At 44.5% G+C, this 24,301-nt stretch overlaps 1 protein-coding gene across 1 annotated transcript in view; it reads left to right on the top strand.

The window, feature by feature from the left end:
* The first annotated feature begins 572 nt into the window (after nucleotides 1-572).
* Nucleotides 573-24,301, top strand: part of AMD1 (adenosylmethionine decarboxylase 1) — a 114,908-nt gene continuing 91,179 nt past the window's right edge. Inside the window, exon 1 of the mRNA XM_086927378.1 lies at nucleotides 573-981. Within this exon, the coding sequence (XP_086783504.1) occupies nucleotides 872-981 (110 nt within the window). The 5' untranslated portion in view covers nucleotides 573-871. The remainder of the gene's footprint in view (nucleotides 982-24,301) is intronic.

The following is a 24,301-nucleotide window of genomic DNA, read 5'->3' as shown; positions in this document are numbered from 1 at the left end:
CACAGAGTTGTACTGCAGGCTTGATATTAATTCATGTTTACCTTTAAGAGAAACAAAACAACTACGATACTATCAGCTGTCCTGTGACTAGGCGGCGGGTGTAAGGCCTTCTGGGAAGCCCATGAGTTCGTGCACAGCCTCAGAATGTTGGAGGTATCATGAAAATACTACAAACCACACACTCATATTATTCTTACTTTATGTTTTCGCAAGTTACCTGGGTGTTTAAATTTAGTTGAAGCTCTTTCATTATCAGGCGTTGCGCAAACCCGATAAGTCTGTGTTCTATAAAATGTGGACTCATGAATGCTGCGCATTTCCCTATTTGGCATCCTCGTGCAGCGGTGTGGGAATATTGGTTCAAGAGAGTCGGTCACCTCCGCCCGCAAGCACGAGCGCCCCCTTCCTTTTCCCACTGCAACCGCCGCAACGGAGTGAACCATCCAAGCCCAAGCCTCTTCTCCACCCCTCTGTCGGAACATTCGACAGCTTGCTGACGGGCGGCTGTACTGACCTATCACCGAAAGGCACGCCTCTCCTACCCTGTGACGTTGGGGTCCCGCCCAGAGTCTATAAAAAAAGGCGAGAGCGGCGGGACCAGCGCTTTACACAGTATGGCCGGCGATATTAGCTAGCGCTCGCTCCACGTCCTTCTCTGTACCGGGAGGAGAGCACGCAACAAGAGACGGGAACCAGCTGCAGCCCGACAGTACCATCAGCGGCGGCACAAGAAACACACGCCCATCATCATCATACAAGAAACAAAGGGGGAAGCTTGGTGAAGCCAGAGTCGCAGCGGGCTTCGGCCTTACTGGTTTCTGTTGCTTTAATTGATTCTGCGGTTGTTGGTGGCTGTCGGCGGCGCAGGAGGATGGAAGAGAACGGCGCACACTTCTTCGAGGGCACCGAGAAGCTGCTGGAGCTCTGGTTTTGCCAGCGAGGGCCCAGTCAGGGATCCGGGGACCTCCGTACCATCCCGAGGTCAGAAAGGAGATGCGCATTGGGTGTTTGTAAGCTGTGAATGGTTGCGGGTGGTTTTATTGGTTAGTTTGACGGGGGGCACCAATACAAAATGGCCATACGTGCGCAGCTCGCGCTGTCAGACCCTGGTGGTGTATGTAGTGGAGACTGCACGTTGGATACAAAATGTCCTCTGCTGAAACCTGTCGATTGTTGGTATAGCGCGTCTCCTGGTGGCCTTTATTGGTGGTGAGAATCTCTTAAATATGGGTGCGAGGGCCGGCTCTTTGCCAGGGCGCGGCCCCGTTGGTGGATTCTGGCTTCACAGGGTGGTGCAGAATGTATGGCTGCCCAGTCATTCCCGCACCTCTACAATTGATCTGTGGCGCATTATTGGTGTCCATGTGGTCTGAGCGGTCCGATCAGTGGGTTGTGCCTATGGCGGGCTCGGCATAGCCCTGCGAATGGCGCCACTCGCTGTCCTGCCTGCCTCCTTACAGAGCGGACTGGCTGCATTCCTATTCCCCGCCCCCTCGGGAGAAGGTGGTCCGGTGGCTGATTGATGACTCTGCAGCAGGCAGGATCGCAGGTTCCACGCCTGTCGTCGCTGAAGCTAGGGTGCTTCGGGTCTTTGCAGAACTACATCCACTGCTCCCATGGGAAAATAGCAGGGGTCGCTGCATGACCTCCCGCACAGCCTAAGCGTGGCTCATGGCACGTACTATTCTGCTCAGCGTGGGGTCTTGGTGACTGGATGCCTGCGTTGAACGCCCCGCATTGCTCTGGTGCTGTGTCGACCGACCGCGTGCGTTGCTGTTCTGGACGCCTCAGTGACCCCGGCGGCTCAGCAGCCTGCAATCGGCCATGCGCGCCTCTAGCTGCACCTCACCACGTGCTTTCCAGCTCATTGACTGCATGCCCGGGCGGAATACTTTTTTCCATATTCTAGTAAGGCACAGACGTTCCCTGCTCAGGAGTCACCATGGTCCCGTTTGAAAGTTGAATTGCAGTATGCTACCGACTAGACGTACAGTATCACTTTTGCTTCGTTAAGCGCTATATAAATATTTACACAAACCCGTTTTGTGCATTGGGTCATTTACCCCAAACCCTCCCCATACGCGTCAATATAATGCATAGATCGTATGTACTGGGTATTTCAGGGGAGCAAATATATTTAAACAGGGTTGGTGGACAGAGTTTCTGAATTAAGCAGAGTACTCTCACCCAGTCAAGAGAGCAGGGCTTAACCCAACACCGTTTTTTAGCTCACTGCACCACCCCAGCTCAGAACCTGGCTATATGCAAATGAGTCTGTCCCTGGCCCAGTGTATCATGGGAACAGGGCAAACCAAACTACCAAGCCAATTCTTTCACTGGGAAGGAAACAAGCTACCGGGGACCGGTTTCTGGCAGAGTATTCTGGGCCAGGGACAGACTAATTTGCATATAGCCAGGTTCTGAGCTGGGATGGTGCAGTGAGCTAAAAATCGGTGTTTGATTAAGCCCTGATCTCTTGACTGGGTGAGAGTATTCTGCTTAATTCAGAAACTGTTCATCACCACGCCCTGTTAAATTATTTTGTCCACCATAAGCATGGAAGGGTATACTCAGACGTGAGTCCCTTGCTCATTGCACCATCAGGATTCAAGCAAGCCAGGCCGAAGACAGCTGAAATGCCAGAAACCGGTCCCGGTAGCTTGTTTCCTTCCCAGTGAAAGAATTGGCTTGGTAGTTTGGTTTGCCCTGTTCCCATGATACACTGGGCCAGGGACAGACTAATTTGCATATAGACAGGTTCCGAGCTGGGATGGTGCAGTGATCTAAAAAACTGTGTTGGATTAAGCCCTGATCTCTTGACTGGGTGAGAGTATTCTGCTTAATTCAGAAACTCTGTCCATCACCACACCCTGTTTAATGAGCAAATATATTTACCTTGTAATCTGAATGTAAACCATACGATGGCATCAGCCATTGCAAATAGGTGCCAATGACATCCTACAAGCCCCATTAAAAGAAGGTATTCCCTTTGACCTAGGCCTGTTTTACATGCATGGGGTGTGCATATAAACCCCCTGGCTAATTGTTACACCATGCTGACATAGTTCCACACTCCCACCAAAGTACAACTCCAATTGACATTCACACTAGTGCCTACTTCTCTACATACACCAGCCATGTGACTCACATCTCTGAATGGCCCGTAACTTTAAATTGTACCCTCTTCCACACATGTACCAAACAGTGGGTTTATTACAATTATCCCATTTATAAACAGCTTGCGTGCGCCTCTGTTCAGTTAGAAATGTAGTTTATTAATGTCAAAGCTCTTAACATGGATCTAGCCAGACAAGTGTTCTGCATTACCTAATGTAACATTACATATTGTCTCGATTTTGATCCTATGTTGTAGGCTACTTAACCGAAATTTGACATGTTGGATTGTGACAGACCTCTTTTATGCAAAAACAGTTGGCCAGAATGCAGAACAATGTCATACATTCACCCCAGTACAGAAATCTGGGCCTAAATCAATCGTTTTTTTGCACTCCACACCACCCCTCTAATTATGCACTTTCCTCCTGTGCATTCTGGTTTGCATAGCTTAGCCACACCTCACTTTTTGGAGAAGGTGTTGCTTCATGTTCAACATTTTGTGAATTTTCCTGTCAACCCATTCCTCTGACGCACGTGCAGGGTGGGCTACACTTTAATGAGAGCAGTTTTTGCTGCTGCGTAGCGACAAATTTAACATTTTTATAATTGTGTGTGACATTCATCAAATTGTTATGGTTTTAATTAACTAAACAATAAAGTTTAAATTTCAAATAGTCTCAGAAGTGTAACACTGTCTCCATCATGAACTCCGTACACTTAGTAGAACCCACAGACCTCTGTCCCACCACATCTTAATCTCAGGAGTAAGCCAATTGCAGACTAAATGCGTATGCTGTCAATCTACAGTCATCTGGCACATGTAAAAGCATATGGAATAGTTGTAATGATGTAGTCTTCGAGTGTAGTTTCTTCAATATTTGTAAACAAATTTTTATGATTTCAAAGCAGTCGCCCTGTTTTGTCGCAATCACGACTTCATCAGGCCTGATTATTTTAGATTATCAATAGTTAATTGAAAGTAATATCCATCACTCCACTCCTGGAACAAATGTTACAGAAGATACGTGGCGGTAATGGGTGTTAATAGATAAGCACATAAGGAGATTTTTTCCTTGAGTCAGTTGTGAGCATTCCATTACTTAGTTGCTCCGGTGAAGCCCAAAATTCAGGTGAAGCCCTGTCATCTGGAGCTTAGAGTTGAATCTTTGCTGCAAGTATGCACTCTTCCTACGCTGACAACACCCAGCTCATCCTCACTCAGACCCTTCTACCACTAGAGCCAACTTCCACAGAGGTAATACAACATGGGATCTGTGCACACGTCAATTACACTGTACAGTATTGACAGTCAAATCATGCATAATATAACACAAAGTCCAAACGTTGATATGATCTTGATTGTTGTGATCTTCAGTTCAGATTTTATTTGCAACGCCCAGCCCTCCTAACTTTTTTGCCGTTTGTACTACTGCTTTAGGCTGTATTCTATTGCCTTTTATAACTCTGCATCTCTTTTGAGAACGAGTTATCTGCCATGGTTGGATGGCTGGTGCTTGCTCCACTGTCTGCTTCCCCATCACTAGATAAGGGGGCGCTGATCGATGTAGAGCTGGTTGAAAGTGAATTGGCGTTCTTATCTCCTTTGGCTAACTCATCGTAATTGTGGGCGAAGGTAAATACCCTTCCCTCCCTGTAGTCTATTTCGTCCCGCTTGAGTTTTCTAGCCTTGCGCTGCTTAATATCTTCTTGGTGCTTTGAAAGCACATAAGCAAGGATCGCATAGTTTTATCTGCTACCTCCGTGACACACAGCAGGCGCCACAGCTGGTCGATCTCTTCAATTAGCCTTGTCGTTTGCTGCAACTTCCACAGAGGTATGAGTGGATGAACGACCACTCAAACTCAACACAGACAAGACTGAAGTACTAATCTTTTGACACCTCTCCATAGAACGACTCCTGGTCTGCTGAACTCTGCCTTGCCCCCTGCCCTTACACGCCCACAGCCTCATCCTGGATAGGTAGCTATCCATGAAGACACAGATAATGTAGACTCCACCATCTGCTTCCATGCCCTATGCATGCTCCAAAAGATCTTTAGGTGGCTCCTAGTCAACACCAGAAGGTTAGTTTTGCAGGCCATCTTCACCAGGAGGCTGGTCTATGGAAACTCACTAAGTAGTAATCTCTGCATGCCTCCTGAAGAGACAATACAAAACTCAGTAGCAAGGCTCCCCCTCGACCTCCCCAGACACCACATCACACTCCACTTCAAGAAGCTGGACTGTCTCCCAATCCAGAAGGTGTCAGTTTAAGATGGTGGCCCATGCATACTGGACCCTGTACAACGAGTGACCAACATGCATCACAAAAAAACGCATGACCAACCAGACACCCCTGAATCTGCAGGGCCAACAGACATTGCTCCTCACATCTGGCAGCCATAGCCTGGAATAACCTTCCCCTGATCCTCAGGGCGGACTTGAAGCTCTGGCAGTTCAGGAAAAGACTGGTGGCATGGCTGTTCGAATGAACACATTACCACAAAGCAGCTAGCAATCTCAGTATCGAGTCCCTCACGGGTAATTTGCCACGCTTTACAATCCTGGCCAATTGATAGTCTATCATGCTGTCTCACATGGGCGTTATTGCCTGTAGTATACTTGTCATTGCATTTTACTCTTTAGCAGCTGTCGCCAAGATCACAACACTACAGTCTTTTTTTTGGGCACTTCGTAGATTTACTGGAAAGCTAAGCTCACTCTTATTTCAGTAGCCCAAAGGCACCTATTGTGGTAATGTAGCATGCTAGTGTTTTGTGAGCCCTTATTGTAGTGATAAAGTACAATTACTGTGCTGCTTTCACATTCCTAGTGCCTTGCCATTAAATGAGGCGCAAGTGACTTTTATTTTGGTGTATTCATTTGCAGCATCTGGAGCCGTTCATTTATGCTTTGTTGAAGTCCTAAAAAATTGTAAGTGTGACCGTTTAGGTTAATTGCCAATACTGTTCACTCTTTCTTTCCTTATTCTCTAATTGGGACACGTCCCTGACTCAATGTGACACCAAAACTTTTAATTTAATTCTTTTTATTTTTCTAATTGTTCATTACCTTGTTATACCTTTTTCTTTTGTATAAAACTTAGATCATATAATCTGCACACCTCATATATACAACTCACACCCACCTTTTTACATTTGTACAAAACACAAATACATTGTTTGACATTACCTAGGTACAATATGAAAACGAGAACATTCTTTGTACAGAACAGTCAAACACATACATGACAAATGTTTACATTGAAAAATTGCTTGTTTTCAATTCACTAAATGTTCTTGAAATCAACAGTCTGTTATCAAACGACCCTCTGCTCGTGGAACTTAATCTCCTTATTAGATATGTTTATCCAAACACTGAGACGCGGGGATTTTTGTTTTTGCTGCCCGTTTTGTGCAACAATACATGGTCGCGTTTCAAACCCAATCATTAGTAAAGGGTTCTCATCAGGACCAATAGCTGAAAACACAAAATGTGATACTAATATCAATTCTCCAAAACTTTCTTTAACACCTCCACGTTCCCCTTTCTATATCAGCCATTCTTTTTCTCCAACTATTTAGTGTCTCCAATACTCATTTCTGCAACAGAAAAGGGAAAGTGCACAGGGGGGGGACAAAAAAGAGAGAAAGAAGCGGACAGTCGGATTTTTTCCGAAAACCTCAGCCTCTGTTAATCAAGATGCACTGTCGTGCACTTGTATCTTTCTATGGGGGGGGCATCGGCAGCCATCCTTGCCGTGTTTTGCTGCTTTCTCAAAGATGAATGAAGACAGCAATGTATTTTACCTTTCATCTCAGCGATTACACACCACTCTGCTCATGCATTTTGCCTAACTTTGTCTTTGTGATCAGCCTTGTATGCCGGAATGGAGAGTTTTAATGACCTACTGGAAAACCAAAAAAGTGGTAAGGCCGTGCGCAGTAGTGCGCCAGTATTTCTTACTCGATCGCGATGTTCCTACGTCAATGTTTGTCTGCTTAATAACGTTTTTGAAAAGGAGAGAGGACGTCCAGTTGGGGTTTCTCAGGCAGTTGAGGTTTCTCAGGCAAAAACGCCACTTCTGAAACCGTAAGCGTGAGCTTTGTATTTAGTTTTGGTTCCTCGCTTTACACTTAGTGCGCTGCACCAGATCTAACCGGGTGATGGATGCACTCATTTGTTGCGCCACGGCTGCGAGTCACTTTATCAACATGGCGTTCAGGCTTCTACATTTGCCTTTCACAGTAGCAAAAATGTATTCTTAGTCTGACAAATAAGCACTTATTCTTTCGGTTTGTAGCACGGCTGATGGCTCTTTCCCTCGCTCATGCGGACAAGTAAGTTTCCAGCCTTTCCGGATCCATTTACCTGTCCCAGTACTTCCTGTTTGTCACGTGCAAGCCTGGAATGATGGGAATTGTAGTTCTTATGTTTCTCGCCTAAAAATTGTTCCTGATAGGCAAATTCTTCCATGAGGATTTTGCAAAGTGATTAATTGAAAGAACTTCATAAGTATTTGATGATTTTTATGCACGTTGCCAATCTCTGCTGAAGGTCCTCAATCCAATCATGTATCAAGGTCATAACCACATGGTGAAGCCTGTGAAATCAAGGTTTATATTATACCCATAGGTATATTAATGAAAAGATTAGTTCTAGAGATTGTAGATTTCAGATAATTCATTGAGGCCAATGGCAGTATCGAATTTAACTAGTAATGTTTCTCTGTATCAATCTTCTTTCCAAATCACCTCCTCGCGGATCTGGTTCCAGTTTAGAAATCACCGTCCAGCGCAAGTCTTGTTCTGCATGGTTGTGATTGATCCAATGGTGGACTAACGGTGCGGGCAGTACTTTTTTTCAGAATGCTAGATTCATGCAGAGTTATTCTTTGTCGTACTTCCTGGTTTGTCTTGCCTACATAAAGTTTCTGAGAAGAGGGAAAGGCTGGGTCCTGTCTCTGACCGGCTTGGACCACCCTTATGAAACAAACAAAAGAAAGTGCCGGACAGTCTGAATAAATACAAACAAATGCACACCTAGTATAATTAATTGCTAGGCTGACAAACCATTTGTGATTAATCACTTATGTTTTATGAAAAAGTTTTTTGAAACGTTTTTTGCCATCAAGGGATACACACCACACTTACAGAAGTTCACAAGTGCATTGAAACCAAAAACAATACATTAAATTACAATATACACATATAACAATTGTGATTACAAAAAACAACTGTGCTATGCCTCAAGTAATTACGTTTTGCTGAGGCACCAATCCTGGATGAAAAATGAACAAGTGGACAAAAAAATAAGACACTAGCCTACTTGTTTCCACCACCACTAGATACGTATTACTTTTGACATATGGTGCAACAGAATAGGAACACACAAAACTAAGCAGAAGTGTAGAGTTTGTGCAAATTATATTCCTATTGTGCCCTGGTGTTTGCAGTATCTGGGTGGAGCAGGACGCCGACGCGTTTCGAACCCGTTGAATAAGTTAAGGGTTCTCCTCAGGACAAAGATTGGGGGGTCGTTGTTGCTGTGAATTTAAAAAAAATTGGTATCAATAGAATGCTGACTACCACCTCACTAGAACTGAAACACTGTACATAAACATGCGAGTACCTTGTACTTGAAATGTCAGGATACTCCCTGTGGGTAAGATAATATAAACCCTAGTTAGTCACTAGGACATATACGACATGTGAGCCTCCAAATGATCAAGGAAAGGTAGGCACGTACCTTGATGTATACAACACTAAAAAGTGTATTGGGTGCCGATGCGCATAAAATCAATGGTTGTGAAGATTGTGCCTGGGAAAATAAACAACACTGCGTGTCAACAACCAAACTCCTAGCGCCCTGGTTTGATTTTGCACATGTAGCTTATCACTACCACAAAGGTGAAATTGGCTCCTACCTTGTTTGGCAGAAGTTCGTGACTGTGCACGAACTCGAGCGGCAGCCGCCGCTGCAGTTCGGCAACTGTGGGATCAAAGGGAAGCAGTGATCAGAAAAAGACCGGGAAAGCGTTCACTTGCTCTTTATTATGAAAAACCATGTTAAAGCGGGACTTACATTTGAGACTATTCAATCGGTCTGCACGTCGGACACACAAGCGGCGAGAAACTGGCAACGCGAGTGAGTTGGGGGCGTGTCCCAGTCTTTTTAACGCGTAATGCGTTAGCAGTGGTCTGATGGGACATGTAGTCCGCTAAAACCCGAGCGCCCACAAAGGCAATTGCAAAGCTCTGAGGGAAGTGATTCGGAAAGGGGGCAGCTGAAGAGGTATATGTGAAATAGAGTGTCACCTCGTGATGTCATATACTTGTGGCAATCTGGTCCTTGTATGATCATATTAGGGGAGGCGGGGGTGACGGGTACATCAGTACGTTTAGAAGTGAGGGTATTTTTAGACACATGAGCGGCAAGCAGCGAAAGCAGACAATAGCTACAGGCAAGCTATCTAGAGATTGCTCAGTTCATTAAGATCATTCAGTCCCACCATGGCGGTGTTGAACCTCAGGATGAGGTAGGCCTCTTTATGAGCAAGGCGGACATCTGGGTCCCCTCCAGCTCCCGGAGTGTTCTTGATGTTTGCTAAGATTGTCCACTTCAGATCATTAGATGAGTGTTCCTTTCGCAAAAAGTGGGATACCAGGGGCGCCGTCAAAACTTTATTGTTTATCCTAGATCTGTGCTGGATGATGCGTTGGCGCACCTCCTGGGTTGTTTTGCCAATGTAGACCTTTCCACAGGGGCAAGTTATAGCATATACTGCGTACTTGGTCTTGCAGTTCGTGAAGTTATTATGGCGCCAGAATTTTTGACCATCCGTGAAGAGGGTTCCTTCTGTCGTCAGGTTACACACTGAGCATGTCTCACATTTGCGGTGACCCATGACTGGGCACGTGGGTAGGCCCACGTGCCTACCTTTCCTTGATCATTTGGAGGCTCACATGTCGTATATGTCCTAGTGACTAACTAGGGTTTATATTATCTTACCCACAGGGAGTATCCTGACATTTCAAGTACAAGGTACTCGCATGTTTATGTACAGTGTTTCAGTTCTAGTGAGGTGGTAGTCAGCATTCTATTGATACCAATTTTTTTAAATTCACAGCAACGACCCCCCAATCCTTGTCCTGAGGAGAACCCTTAACTTATTCAACGGGTTCGAAACGCGTCGGCGTCCTGCTCCACCCAGATACTGCAAACACCAGGGCACAATAGGAATATAATTTGCACAAACTCTACACTTCTGCTTAGTTTTGTGTGTTCCTATTCTGTTGCACCATATGTCAAAAGTAATACGTATCTAATGGTGGTGGAAACAAGTAGGCTAGTTCATTTTTCATCCAGGATTGGTGCCTCAGCAAAACGTAATTACTTGAGGCATAGCACAGTTGTTTTTTGTAATCACAATTGTTATATGTGTATATTGTAATTTAATGTATTGTTTTTGGTTTCAATGCACTTGTGAACTTCTGTAAGTGTGGTGTGTATCCCTTGATGCCAAAAAACGTTTCAAAAAACTTTTTCATAAAACATAAGTGATTAATCACAAATGGTTTGTCAGCCTAGCAATTAATTATACTAGGTGTGCATTTGTTTGTATTTATTCAGACTGTCCGGCACTTTCTTTTGTTTGTTACATAAAGTTTCTGACATGGACACAGGATTCCATAAATGACATTCCTGGATTTACAATTTGTAAAGGTGTCCTGTTTCCAACTCATTTTTGGGTGAGAAAACCAAGCCTTCTATTGCCTGGTTACAACAAAGACCTGTACAACATTTATGGTGACTCTTAATCGGGGGGGGGGGTAAACAAAGTTGTTCCCGCAGTGTTTGTCTTGATCCCACTCGTGGAAGAGCAGCACGGATCACCTGATTGCCAATGCTGTTTTCGTTTTTAAGTGCGAATAATGGACATTGATTCAATGTGTTATCCAATTTCAGTACTAGATGCCAGTTCTGGCAGATGTTTTTTTTAAAGTTTTTGCTCAGGCAGAATGTGGTAACACATACCATGCGACCCATCTTCACTTTTTCTTTCCTTTGTAACACTTCCTTAGGGGCCCACCATGCCCGTTTCATTGCATGTTTCTACAGTTTTTGATAGTTTCGATCTTTTAATCTGTCCACTAGTTGGTTTGCATGGAAAAAATATTCATCTTTAAAAGTGCAATTTCTTTTTATCCTTAAACTGTCCACAAGTGAGATTATCCCTTAAACTTCTCGGGTGGTGCCTGTTGTAATGTAAGGATTTATTTCTATCCGTTTTTCTGTACAGTGTTGTCACCAAACATCCTTCAGAAGCGTAGACTTCCACATCCAAAAATGTCATTCTTTTTGATGCATGATTAATGCTAAACTTAATGTCTGACGACCTATTGTTTAGCCATCCAAAAAATTGAAGCAGTCTCCTCATTTCCGGTCCATATCAAAATATCGTTTATGTAACGGACGCAGTTTGAAATATATTGGAAGAATGGGTTGTTATGCACAATCTTTTCTTCAAATTTAGCCATGTAATGGATTGCCAGCTCTGGGGCAAAAGTACATCCCATGGCACAGCCCTTTATCTGGAAATAGAAATCTGTTTCAAATCTGAAATAGTTTTTTCGTAAAGAAAAACTTGCAAGCCCCATTATAAAATCAGTTGGCACTCTGTTTGGTTTTGGTCTTGTTTCCAGGAAATATTGTATAGCTTCTAATCCATCTTCTTGTGGGATCTGGGTATAAAGCGATACTATGTCAAGTGTCACCAAAATTTGACGCTCCGGTGTAAATTTGACGTTTTCAATTTTATTGGTAAAATCTGCCATATCCTGAATGTAGGATGGTATTTGTTCCATGAACTGTTTCAGTAAAAGGTCCACATATTTTGAAATTGGTTCTAGAACGGATTCACACCCTGAAACTGTCTCCCGGGTGGATGAGTTGTGTTTTTATGAACATTATGTAGGATATATAATAATGGAATTCTAGGATGTTTTTATTCAGAAATTCAAATTCCTTCTGTCGTAGAAATCCTTTTTCATGACCATTCTTCAATATTAACGTCGACTCATTCTGAATGTCTTATGTTGGATCATTATCAATTTTTCAGTAGCATTCTTTCACATCTAATTGCCTTTTCACCTCAGCGATGTAATCCTGAGTGCTCCAAACCACTATAGATACGCCTTTATCTGCTTGTTTTATTACAATTGATGTCATTTTTAAGAGCAATTTGAAAAAGAATATGAAGTAAAACTTTTGGTGTCATATTGAGTCAGGGATGCGTCTCAATTAGAGAATAAGGAAAGAGTGAACATTATTGGCAATTCTAGTGGTTTTGTTTAATGGGCCTAGCCTTACTGTTGAGGGGCCGTACCTTCTATTCGCTGGTTAGGTTAATGACAGCACCTTCATGGGGGAGGGAAACAATACTGCTTTTTGTTTTCTTTATACACATTTCTTATCTCATCTTGCAGGCCTTTTGTTGCTATATTCCTCTGATCAGGAGAAAGGGTAGGCCAATCACTGGTTCAGGATCTAAAATGGTAGTTCTGACAGTGTTAAAGTAGGTGCCACAGCAAACTTTAACTACTCGTCAATCTGACCATGCTAGCAGTTTGTATTTGTATTCTCAGTTTCCAGACACACTCCTATTGCTGTAAAGGGTGTAGTTATGTCTACTTTAGGCTGTCTTATAGTGGCTTGACCTTCCACCGAGTCTGGGAATGTTCCCTTTTTAATTGTCCACCGTGCTTTAGTCAAATGTTTGAACTTTTGCATTTTTATGGACACTTGAAGGTTGGGATGCTCTTCAAGCTTGAATAGATGACCACTTATGCTAGATGGAACTACCATTTTACAATGTCACTTTAACACGAACAGCAAATATACAGAAGCAATAGAGAAAATGCCATATAGATAGGCTCCAGAGCTACTGGCAAAATAATTGGCCAATATTTAACCGCATGCGCGCTACGGGTTTTCCCTCTGCGCTGACATTTGAAAATCGCGCGGTTCGTGACAGCCAGCTCGTCATCCGCGCAGCGCAGGTAACGCCCATGACGAGCTGGCTTTGTCATCCGCAGCGAAGGGGTTAAAGTTAATATGAATGATAAAATGCACACTTAAAACAAGGTTCATCTCTGTAGATAAAGGAACTGTTTTAGGTAAATGCGAACATTGTGTGCAGGCTGTGTAGTCTCCCAAATTTGGCTTGGTCCATTGCCTAGTTTTTTGTTTTTATTGCTAGACCAATGGGTGAAGCCCGCTGAGCATGTTTTTTGAAAAACTCGTATTGTCAGTTGAAGCAAATATTAAACCATATCTAAACTTTACTTTGTGGAGGGCCCGTGAGGGTCACTCGTGTATCTCAAGCTGAGAAGTTGGACTCTGAGTGAATACAAAAAGTGAACAACCATTAAATGTTTGGAATAGGTCCACAGTAAAGTGATTGCACAGACAACAAAAGTGTATCATTTATTGTTTTCGATCTTTAATAATTCAAATAATACGTTTGTACAGACGTCCTCAAAGTGAACAAACTAGCGAGTGACCTGTGACAAATAATAAGCATCACAAGTGAAACTGTTTATAGAAAAGACAGTGTATTGACAGTCAAAATGGCTGGGCAGAGGAAAATAGACTGCATAGTGTACCCTACATATAGCTAGACACTCTTTAACGTCCAAGAATATTCTAAACCATTGAAGTTTAAACCCCTTTGCATGACTATGCCTCAGGACCAGGTATGGCAGCACCCAAGGTTTTTTAGGAAAAATAAAGTGCATTCAGAAGTAATTGGCAATGATGTGGATAACTTAAGAAACAATCGTTTGCAATGCAATTGGTCTTGCCTTTGGGAACTTATATGTATTTAGCTATGCAGCACATTAGCCTGGGTGCTGAAACGCCTACTGTTTAACATTTAGGGAAAGTAAGCACCAAATGCGTGACACGCCAGGTATGGGAACAAATGGAGAGAAATCTCCTTTCAGCAGGAAATGGTATAGTCCAAAGCTCTGTTTATAATATAAAATCAGGGCCTTCGTTGGTCACATCACTGAAAATACAAGATTTGAAAAAAAAAGAATTCTACGGGTGCTTATGGAAGACCATTTCTATGGACTTGAATCTAGAGAATGCTAGTGATTCTGGTATTTTACTGACCACCTGCTGGTCGTTTTTTTATCAAAGTTAAATAGGCAGTTGCCATAAAAATAAAAAAAGTCCATAAGCAGAAAGCAATTCTGATATTTTGCGGACCTCTACTAGTTGTGTTCTATCAAGACAGTTAAATAGAGGCAGTTGAATTAGCAGAAAGCACTTCTGGTATTTTACTGACCCCTACTGGTCATTTTCTATCCAGACAGTTGAATAGTCAGTTAAAAAGGAAAAATCCCATGGCTGATATCCAGAACCCACAAAGTACATACATATAAGTATATACTAATATAAGTTTATACTAAAGTATATACAAGAGGTCTTGAATGCTCAACCTAAAAAGAATGCTTAATCTGTCTGTTTGAATTCACGAGGTGGTTCTCTGATCCGGGTCGGACTTGAACAGCGTTGTAGGGCAGCGTTGATTTTATCTTGGACCGGCCCATAGAAGTTTAGTTGTGTTGGCTGTGAACTCAAAATGCAAGCTAGTTGTATTGCTATTGACCATGATTGTTTTTGTGTGGTCCTTGTCCACTCTCTAAATCGCCTGAGTATTTTTTCCTCCCATACATAATTCACATTCACACAGAGGCTGGTAGTTAGCGGGCTTCAAGTTATCATTCACATTTTACCACAACCGACCACAGCATGGAACAGTGGATCAGTGCATTTTGCCAATTGGGTTCCTTCACTTTGACTGTGTGAGAAGTTGGCCCGATATGCAGTGTTCACTATTCTAGTGACCACTATGCATCGGTCCAAACGACCCTTATGGTGATTGGTTGTAAGTCAACCTTAGATCAGCTATCCTAGTAGCGTGGATACGAGCAGTCTTCGGGCTAAACTCTAGAGGGCGTGTTAAGCCAGCTGTTATACCATCACATACCTCTTGAACACCAAGTGAAAGGACACCACACAAGTGTTATGAAAATAAACAGTGTATTTATTAGAATCACAACAGCCCTGGACTCTTATTGAGGACAGGGTACTAAGCACAGAACAAAACTCTTAGGAAAATACTTCAAGTGCACAATTAATACAAGTGCCCGAGGGCACGGAAAGTTTAGTGGTCTCGGGCGGACCCGATAAGGCAAGTCGGAAGCGAGGGACTCGGGACCCTTAAGTAAGGAGGCTATGCGGGCACCGAAATGCCGAAGTTACCTAGCCACAAGGGCTGCGGCTGCACAAGTCTTACAGGCGTCGGGGGTCTTCGCTGACGAGCCAGGAGCCGGAAGGAAGGAGTTGCTGGCCGGCGACCAGTGGAGAAAAGTTCGTAGAGATCCAAGCCTGGATCAGAGATCGATGATACCTGAAAGCAGAGAGGACCAAGTTCGTACTACTAGCCAGTAGTCAGAGGGTACCAGGAGGGCACCGGATGGTCGTCACCTTGACTGGGTGAGTGGGTGACGCTAGGCTCTGCAGTCTCACGGACCAGGAGGCGTTGTCGGCGACCAGGATGGAGGTGCGAGCTGTCCCACGAAGGTTGATGCTGTCGGCGTCGCTGGGCCCAGGATTGGGGCAACAAGCCTTGGCAGATTTCAGGGCCACGTGGTGGGCCTAAAATGGTGTCTTGAGTGGACCAGGAGGGTCCGGGGTGCTCCTCTCGCAGAAGGGAGCAAAGGCCAGTCTGGAGCAACCAGACTAGCAACGTTGATTGTCGTTCGTCGTCAAAGAGTCACCAGCCAGCGGCTAGTGATCGGACAACGTGCTGAACAGCAAAGCAGAAGGGTCCCACGCAGATCGTGGAGATGCTGGGAGGCTGCACTTCGGTGCTGGAGCTGCTCAGGGTCGGGGCTTTTCGGACCCCAGAGCACTCACCAGAGGATTCCTTCGGTGGTCGTGCTGGTTAAGAAAGCGTGCAGGTTTTGATGGCCGGTCCCTCGAGGTCTCGTCGCACCCACAGATCTCAGCTGAGCTGACGATGTGGGTAGAGGTCAGAGGTGCCAGGGAAGCCGGTTCTCGTCGAGCTGGGTCGTCGGATTCCTGAGGAAGGACTTGCAGCAAACCGCAGAGTTCTTAGATGGTGCCTGCGGATGCAGGGTGACTACTCCTTAGCCACAAGGGAGAAATCTTAAGAAGAGTCTCGAAGTCCTTTTGTAGAAAGTATTCTTGATTCAAAGATGATCTAATTTGGAAGGGTCCCCGCTCCGGCCTTTATCCTAAAGAAAGGGGTGGGTACGTGACTAGGTCCTGCCCTAGGGGTGGGACCAGGAAGGGGGGTAGTTACACCCCTCTCCCCTGCCGGACTTTCCCCAGGTCGGGCTGCACGCCCCTGGAACTGGTTTTAGCTGGCAGATGCGTAGTGAGCACCGGGGTGCCACTCCGCAGTCACCTTCCTGTAAAGCCCTGCCTACCCAGGATACACAAAACCCTGTCTGGGATGGTGCGAACACCGCCCCGGACAGGAAACCCTTTGTCTAAGCTCTCCTCACTGGAAGGACTCCCAGCAGCAGGAGGTCAGACTCGTGTCTGTGGTGGCAGCGTCCATTTTGTGGAGCTGAGGCTTTAGTTAACTTTAACCGGGGTTCACAGTTACGTTCATGTCGTGTCCCTCTAGAAGGGCGGAATGCTAACCTCGTCGCCAGCATTGGTGAGGGGGCAGCATCCCGATTCGTATGACACCTTACTCGACATGTCTTGATAACGCTATACCGAAGTTACCGATATGGTACACGTTATCATGGAACAGCCATTGGGTCTTGGTTCTGCAAGCTGCAACCGGGCTCGGCTCGCGCCAGAGCCCAATTCACACGATTCCACGCACTCTGCCTTCAGGATTGTCAAGGCCTGCCATAGGAGTGACTGATAGGAACTCGGGTGTCCATTTTAGGGTTAGATATAGGGATACTATACCTACAGCAACGGGCGAGTACGCCACGTTGCCCCAGCTGTCGTGCAGCCAGTTGTGTCAAATTTAGATGGCCATCCAGGGGTGGCATAATATATGCTTCAGCCCCTGGTAGGCCCTGGGTACACCGATGCCCTGAGTTACAGGGTCTGACAGGGTGGCCCAGTTCCGATTGGGTAATGCACCTAAGGTACACACATCAATTTAGTGAGAGAACAGCTAGGCTGTGGGTCTGATTGGCAGGCCCACAGCCCGAGAAAGTCGTAAACCAGTGAAACAAAAGCAAAAGGTCTGGGTGATCATAGGATTGCAGACCCTACTCTCCTACAGACTGCACTAAGCCTGTGCACGTTTATTTTTGCTGAAAGTTTCTCTTCAGTAGCTCAGCTGGTTCAAGAGTGCATTTTAGTTTTAATTGTTAAGTGACATGGTAACTACTTGTGATTTGATTAGTTGTGGTTTTTTTCTTGACTCAAAAAATTAAATTCAAGTCGGAAGTGAAAGGCTTGTTTGCTCCATCAGGGGATGTTTTAAGCACAAGACAGTCCTGTTAAGTGGTGAAAGCATATTATCTTTTTTTACTTTTTAAATGTGTGGCATATGCTTTGGAATAAGAAAAATGCATAGCTTGCGTAGGCCAAATCTATTGACTTTGACATTTGCTTTTTCTGTAAAGAGCATTTGTCCAGTTAGAGAGCAATTCAGTCAGTGAAAAGATCTTTATTCGGATTCAACATCCATAAAAGTACATAAAATCTCAACATCATGGAATATAATACAAGAAACCAAGTCCAATGCACTTACATTTAAAATCACGTAATAAAATCAGCAAATTCATCGTAGTGTATATGTACAAGTAACTTCAAAAATAGAAATATCGAGTTTTAAGTTCATATTAAAAAGAGCTACGATTGGCGACTCTACAAAAGGTAATTCTATAATGTGTGCAAAATGCAATTATTTGTGCAAAATAAGGCAATGTGCAAAATCAGCAATTCACAGTCCAAAACTTTTCAAGGCAAGTTCAATGACTCTTGAGCGGACTGCAGATTTAAGAAAGCAACTGACTCTAAAAATTACTTCGTCACAGCTTAACCGTAATAAATCTTCAAAAGCTAATTCAAAGTCAAATTGGTCAGTATTACGAAAGTATGGCATTAAAAAATGTTTGGTATATTGGACATAAAAACCACAAAAAAGTGTAAAGTGCAAAACGCTTTGTTTGCCACCATGGCTACAGGGACAATTTAGATGCTCCAAATTCCTATTAAATCCTATTGGGAAGCATAATAGATTTTTAAGGCTCCCATCCCTGAACCGGAACAGCAAGCTCCTGTTCCATCTACTCATCTTTCTGCACAGGTAGCTTTCGGGTAAATTAGGAGGGCTGTCACTTGGTGTAAAAAATGAGATACCTTATGACGGCCGGTTTTGTAAGGTCTTTCTTTTCTCTCACAGTTGTAATGGCTATACAAGGCCCTTTTTACTAGGTTCTTATGTGAGCAGTCTATTATGTGGGGAGATGTAAATAAGTGTCCCTGCTCCACACTCAGTAGGCTTTTTTCCACCCCGCGAGCCACACTATCTGGGTGGCCCAGTCACATTTCAAGCAGTCCTTAATGATGTCACGGGTCAGGGACGCAGCTTGATTTCTCCATATTTTCAGCCAAAACAGAGCAGGTCTGGCTTTTAAAGTCCTCCGTGTATTTAATGCGCAGTTCTTGGTGGCACACGTAAGTTGGGGCGGAGATTAACCCCCCCCCCCCCCCCCCCCCGCCCCCGATCTTCCTGCAAAACCGGTTCTCCTCGGTTTGTATGTTGGTACAATTTGTATAGCCCCATACCTCAGCGCCATAAGTTCCTGTGGGTAAGCATTGGGTCTTGTAAATATGTAACATTGATGCAATGACCTCCGCGCTTTGTGGTTGGCGGAGAGAGGTAACCGAGTTTATGGCTTTGCTCAGTTTATTTCTACCTTGTGCTACATGCGGTTGCCATGAGCCAGTCAGCAAACAAGCCTAGGTAAGGAAAAGTGTTAGTGCATTTTAAAAACATTGTCCCCTATTGAAATACAATCGATCTTATGCTTTTTTGGACCACAACACATTATGAATGATTTGTTAAAATTTGTACAGAGCCCTAGATCTGCCATATAGGCAACAAATCCTGAAATTAAAATTCGCAGTGCATTGGATGTGCGGGCCATAAGTACAGAGTCATCCGCGTAGAGGAGAGCTGCAAGTGGTCTGCCATTCACTTGCGGCACATCAGATGTCAATTTACACAGTTACTTAATTCATTTATGTACAAGATAAAAAGCAGGGGGGCCAAGACACACCCCTGTCTGACCCCCTGCCAATAAAAATATCACTGGATACCTCGCCTAGGGTGTTCAAACGGACGCCGGCTCTCGGGTCACTATGCAAATGAGCCAGGAAGTGAACTAAAGATTCATCTAAACCATAATTCAACAGAACTGTCCATAAACTGGAACGGTTAACAAAATCAAATGCAGAACTTTAATCCATAAAACCTAAATAAAGGGGGGATTTTTTTGCAATTGTATACTTTGCCGTTACTAAATTTAAATTTAGGCATTGTTCCACGGTGCCCACGTGGCTTCTAAAACCTAGCTGGCATGGATGTAAAATGGAATTTTCTTCTGCCCAAATACTAATCCTGCTAAAAAGGACCCTGCCTAAGATCTTCAGAGTTATCGATCAAGGATATTGGCCGATAACAGGCAGGATCCAATCTATTGCCCTTTTTGAAGATGGGCACGATGGTGCTATTTGACCAAGTTACTGGCGGCGGGGTATGGGACAGATGATTGAAGATAGAGTAGTGGCGCCCAAAATTCTGGTTCCGATTTAATTTGGTCGATGGATAGACCATCAGGGCCAGGAGCTTTGTTCCCTGCGCTAGCTGAGATGGCATCTTCTACCTCCATTAGAGTGATGTTAGGGGTTAAGTGAGGGACGGGGCCCGTGATGTTTAATGGTGCCTCATATATTTTCGAAAAATGTTTCACCCACTCATCCCCTGGTATATTACAATTTATCGGGGTGATGTTGGTTCCCAGTGATCTTAAGCTCTTAACCTCACTCCAGAATCCAGTTACATCCCTCAATGTCGCAAAGCGCGCAAGGGAATCAGTGTTCTTGAAGTAGCTCCTCTGTTCTTCTTTTAAGTACAGTTTTATAACTAGCCCTGAGTCTCCTCACAGCAGACTGGTCACGTGGGACCGTTGTAAGAGCTACCCTGAGATCGCGATTGGCTTTGGAGCATTGGGAATCGAACCACCATTGTTTATTATCGGTGGTTCGAGTTGGTTTCGCGATCTCATTTTTAATGGCCTTACAGAGGTCCATAAAGGCCTCTATAATCGTGTGTTCAGTTCTGTCGGTGGAAAGACAGACTGACACTAGTTGGGGGTATGTCCTAATAATACGTGCCAAAACTCCCTTATTATCAACCCCCCTCCAGACCACCCTAAGTCTGTCTGTGGAGACTGCAAAATTTTGTGTGCCAATTTCTCTCATCATCCCCTGTTTTTTGATAGATTTTAAGCTTATTAGTATCGGGTAATCACTGTATGGGACGTCAACCACCTTGGCCTTTAGTAGGAGCTCTCCTAAGATCGAGGATAGAAATACATAATCTATGGTGGTTAAGCACCCTCGCCCTACATAGGTGGCCTTTGGTTCTTCAGTCCCTTTGCTTTTCACCTCATCCATAACGTTAACTAGGTCGCGAAAGGTTATGTGGTCAAGTAGTTCCATGCCTCTTTTACAGCTAGAGGTTCTTGAGTGGATGTGGGCATTTAAATCGCCCCCTATACAGATACCATCAAAGTTGTCATATTTATGTCCTTCCACAATTTCATCTATAAAATCAAATCTTGTGAAATTCGGATTAGGATGAGTTACAAAATCATTGTTATAAAAATTGATTATACATAACTTTATCTTACTAGTATATGCCAACGCCTGAAAGCTCTTATCATTAACAGGTAATAGTTCAGTTCTAACTCCTGCTGTGATTTTAGCCCAGATAGTAAGTCCCCCGCTTGGTCGGCCCATAGCTGAAGGGAATGCATTCTGATTGTAACAACTGTACCCTTCCAGGAATAGGGGGCTTGTACACCACGTCTCTTGCAACATCAAGACATCAAAATTAGTGACCCACTCTATCCACTCTTTAATTTGTGTTTTGGCGTGGAGACCAGCAATGTTCCAGCTCAGGATGGTCAGGTTGTCAGTGGGTGGTAGAGTGTGCGTGCCCTGGGAAGATGTTAAGGGTGTGATTGGTAGGGCCGATGTTTCTGGTTCGTTGGGCGCCAATGGTTTGGTACGACATGGTATTTTGACAGTGGAAACGGGTATGAGTGGTTGGTCAATTTATGATGTTTCCAAAGTGGGTGTAGGTGGTCATTCAAAGCTACTCATGTCCGATAGGACACTAAATCTGTTGAACAAGGGGTAAGGTGATGGTGCTTGGTTAAATGATCTCTGGGGGGCCTATACAAATAGCCTAATGGGAGTAAGGTTTATGACAGTTGATGGACCTGGGTAAATATTATTATTATTCAGGATGTATTTTGCTGTCCCAGGATGGTGAAAATTGAGCACAATACAGTCGCCATTGATGTTCTTAAATAAGGGACCAACCCAACTTACCCGGCGGGCTGACAAGATTTCATTTGAAATGTCATGATCCACCCCTTTGTGTTTACGCAACCAGTCTATACATTTATTGTTTAGCTGGACCCATGACTCGCCTTACCCTTCTTTGAGTGGTGGAACGCCGGCTAGGACTAAGACATATGGGCATGCATCTGGTGGTAAATGCAGGGTGGGTCCCATAGTCTTCACAAGCCTTGGTGTGGCAGCGGGCCCTTTATCAGGGGCAGTAGTGGTTATAGCCCCTGGTTTAGGGACCACAGGGGTGGGAATATCCTTCGGGGGTCCGCTAGCCGTGCTAGTGACGCAGGTGGAGCTAAGGGGTACAGCTGTTGTGATTATGGTTTGCTGTGGTTTCTTGGTAGATGGAGTTTTAGCAGTGATATTGTTTTTTGAAGTGGCAGTGGGTGCAGATGTTGGTGTAAGTGTGCTACTGCTGACAGTGTTTGGCCCTTTACCCAAATTGACCTTACAAATGGACTCTTTCAATAGACTATCTCCCCTCAGTAGATCAAGGCTAATTTGTCCCTTCCTTTTTACGTCATCTTTCTTTACAAGGTTTTCCAGCCTATCTAAACGTTTAAAAATAGTATTAAATTGCTTTATCATTTGACTTTCCATCTGTTTAAAAATAGTGTCTACAATGGTTTCAATCAAGTTCCCATTGGTTTTTGGTTGGCTGATGCTATCAAGTAGTGACTCTGTCTGCGGGCAGACAGAGGTATGATCTTCATTTACGAGAGATGTTGGCGATACAACTAGAATCACGTCATCAGGCGGTATAGACTCGCTTGTCAGTGCCACCCCTTGAAGATTCTTTGTTCCCTTTGGACCACATACTCTGAGGTGTTGGCTGGCTCTTGTTGCGAGGGGGTTGCTTCCTCTTATTTCCCATTGGTTTGGGGACCCCTCTTTTCCTTTTTTCACCTCCCAGTTTATTAGTTGAGGACATAGTGGGGGCTGAGTCTAGTGGGGATTCCGTTGTTGAGCTCCCACCTAACAATGGTTCTGGAATGCTAGCTGGTAGTGGTTGTTTCGAGATGGTAATCGTGGGAGAAAGTGTGGGGGCATAATTTGCATTTTGCAGAGATGTCTCAGTGTAGTTGCTAAGCACATTGACATCCTCCTCTCAGTGTTGGCAATCTCATTAGTTACCATGTTAAAGGCATTCTCCAGCATGCTTTCTATGGAACTTTGGGTCACAAAAGACCCTTCGGTAGCTGGTACCACATTAGCAGTATTTCTTTTCCCCATTTCGGAGGTTGCTCGATCACTCACCTAATACAGTAGCTTAGGGGGGTGGCCCAGCCCAGCCTCTTCTGGCCTCTGAGGGCCTAAGAGGGCCCGCCCTTTGCCTGGGCTTAGCCCAGCGCCCGCCCGCGACGCGGAGGGAGCGTCCTGTTCGAGTAGCGCCTCTGGGCGCGCTGTGGCTGGAAGCAGAAAGTGGCCGCAAGGCTCCCTGGGAGCTGTAGTCTCAAGCCGCGAGGTGGAGTGCGGTAGCGGCGAGACCACAGCGTTAGGGACCCAGGAGCAACTGAGCGAGCGTCTGCTCAGCAGGTAGAATGCCCTCCGACTGCTCTCGTTCCGTTTTTTCCCCCAAAGAGCAATTGGTAAGTCAGCCACTTGTCTTCTGGGCGCCCCTCCCTCACCCCTTCTGTTAAGTTTGCAACACTTTCGTTTCCGGTTTGACAAAATGTACTAAAGCAGTTGTTCCTGGCTGATTTTGGTAATTATTCTCACAGTAAAACTCTGAATTTGCCAATCGTTATTATTCTATTTCACATGTAAAGGTTGTGCCCTTAGTTACATAGACTACACTTCTTGTGACTGTTTAAGTCGGAGATCTTCAAACTTTTTGACCCACTTGTCAAACTTTTTTAGAAATAAGGACCCCCTCCTGATAAAAATTTCTATAACCTGGTACTCCTCATCGACAACCGTAAACGCCGCCAATTCCCACACAAAATAATGTTTACGGTGGGGAAATGATTTTTTTTTTTTTTAAAACCTTTATCGAGAAATGCAAGTTATTACATGCGCAGGCCCACAACCACAGGGGCCGGCCGCAAAGGAAGCAGAGAAACCAGAAGTCGAACAACAATTAAGTAAAGGAGAAACTGTACGACTACCACACATGGTCATAGGCACCTCAGAGCAAAAGGATAAATCAGGTTTTCGTTTTTTAGTTATGATGAAGTAGCGGCGGCTATCTCAAAGGCGTCACACCATCCACTTTAAGAACAGGAGATGAGGGGGGACGGACCCCGCAAAGCAATCAATATCAGGTGAAAACTCACACAGTTATGCAACAATACGGTCACCGAGGCAGCGACAGAGCTACAGGCAATACTAGCAGTAAGTAGTTTAGCAGAGCACCATCCCATGAACCCACCCTCTAAGGACAGAAAGGCATAGGCAAGTGGAAACGCCGGATAGAAAAAGAAGAAGAAGTAGAAGAAACCGCCAACCCTACTGGAGAGAT

Source organism: Lissotriton vulgaris, chromosome 6 (assembly GCF_964263255.1).
Source record: "Lissotriton vulgaris chromosome 6, aLisVul1.2, whole genome shotgun sequence".
NCBI lineage: Eukaryota > Metazoa > Chordata > Amphibia > Caudata > Salamandridae > Lissotriton > Lissotriton vulgaris.
The sequence above is the reverse complement of the archived record's forward strand: the minus strand, read 5'-3'. Positions and strand labels throughout refer to the sequence as shown.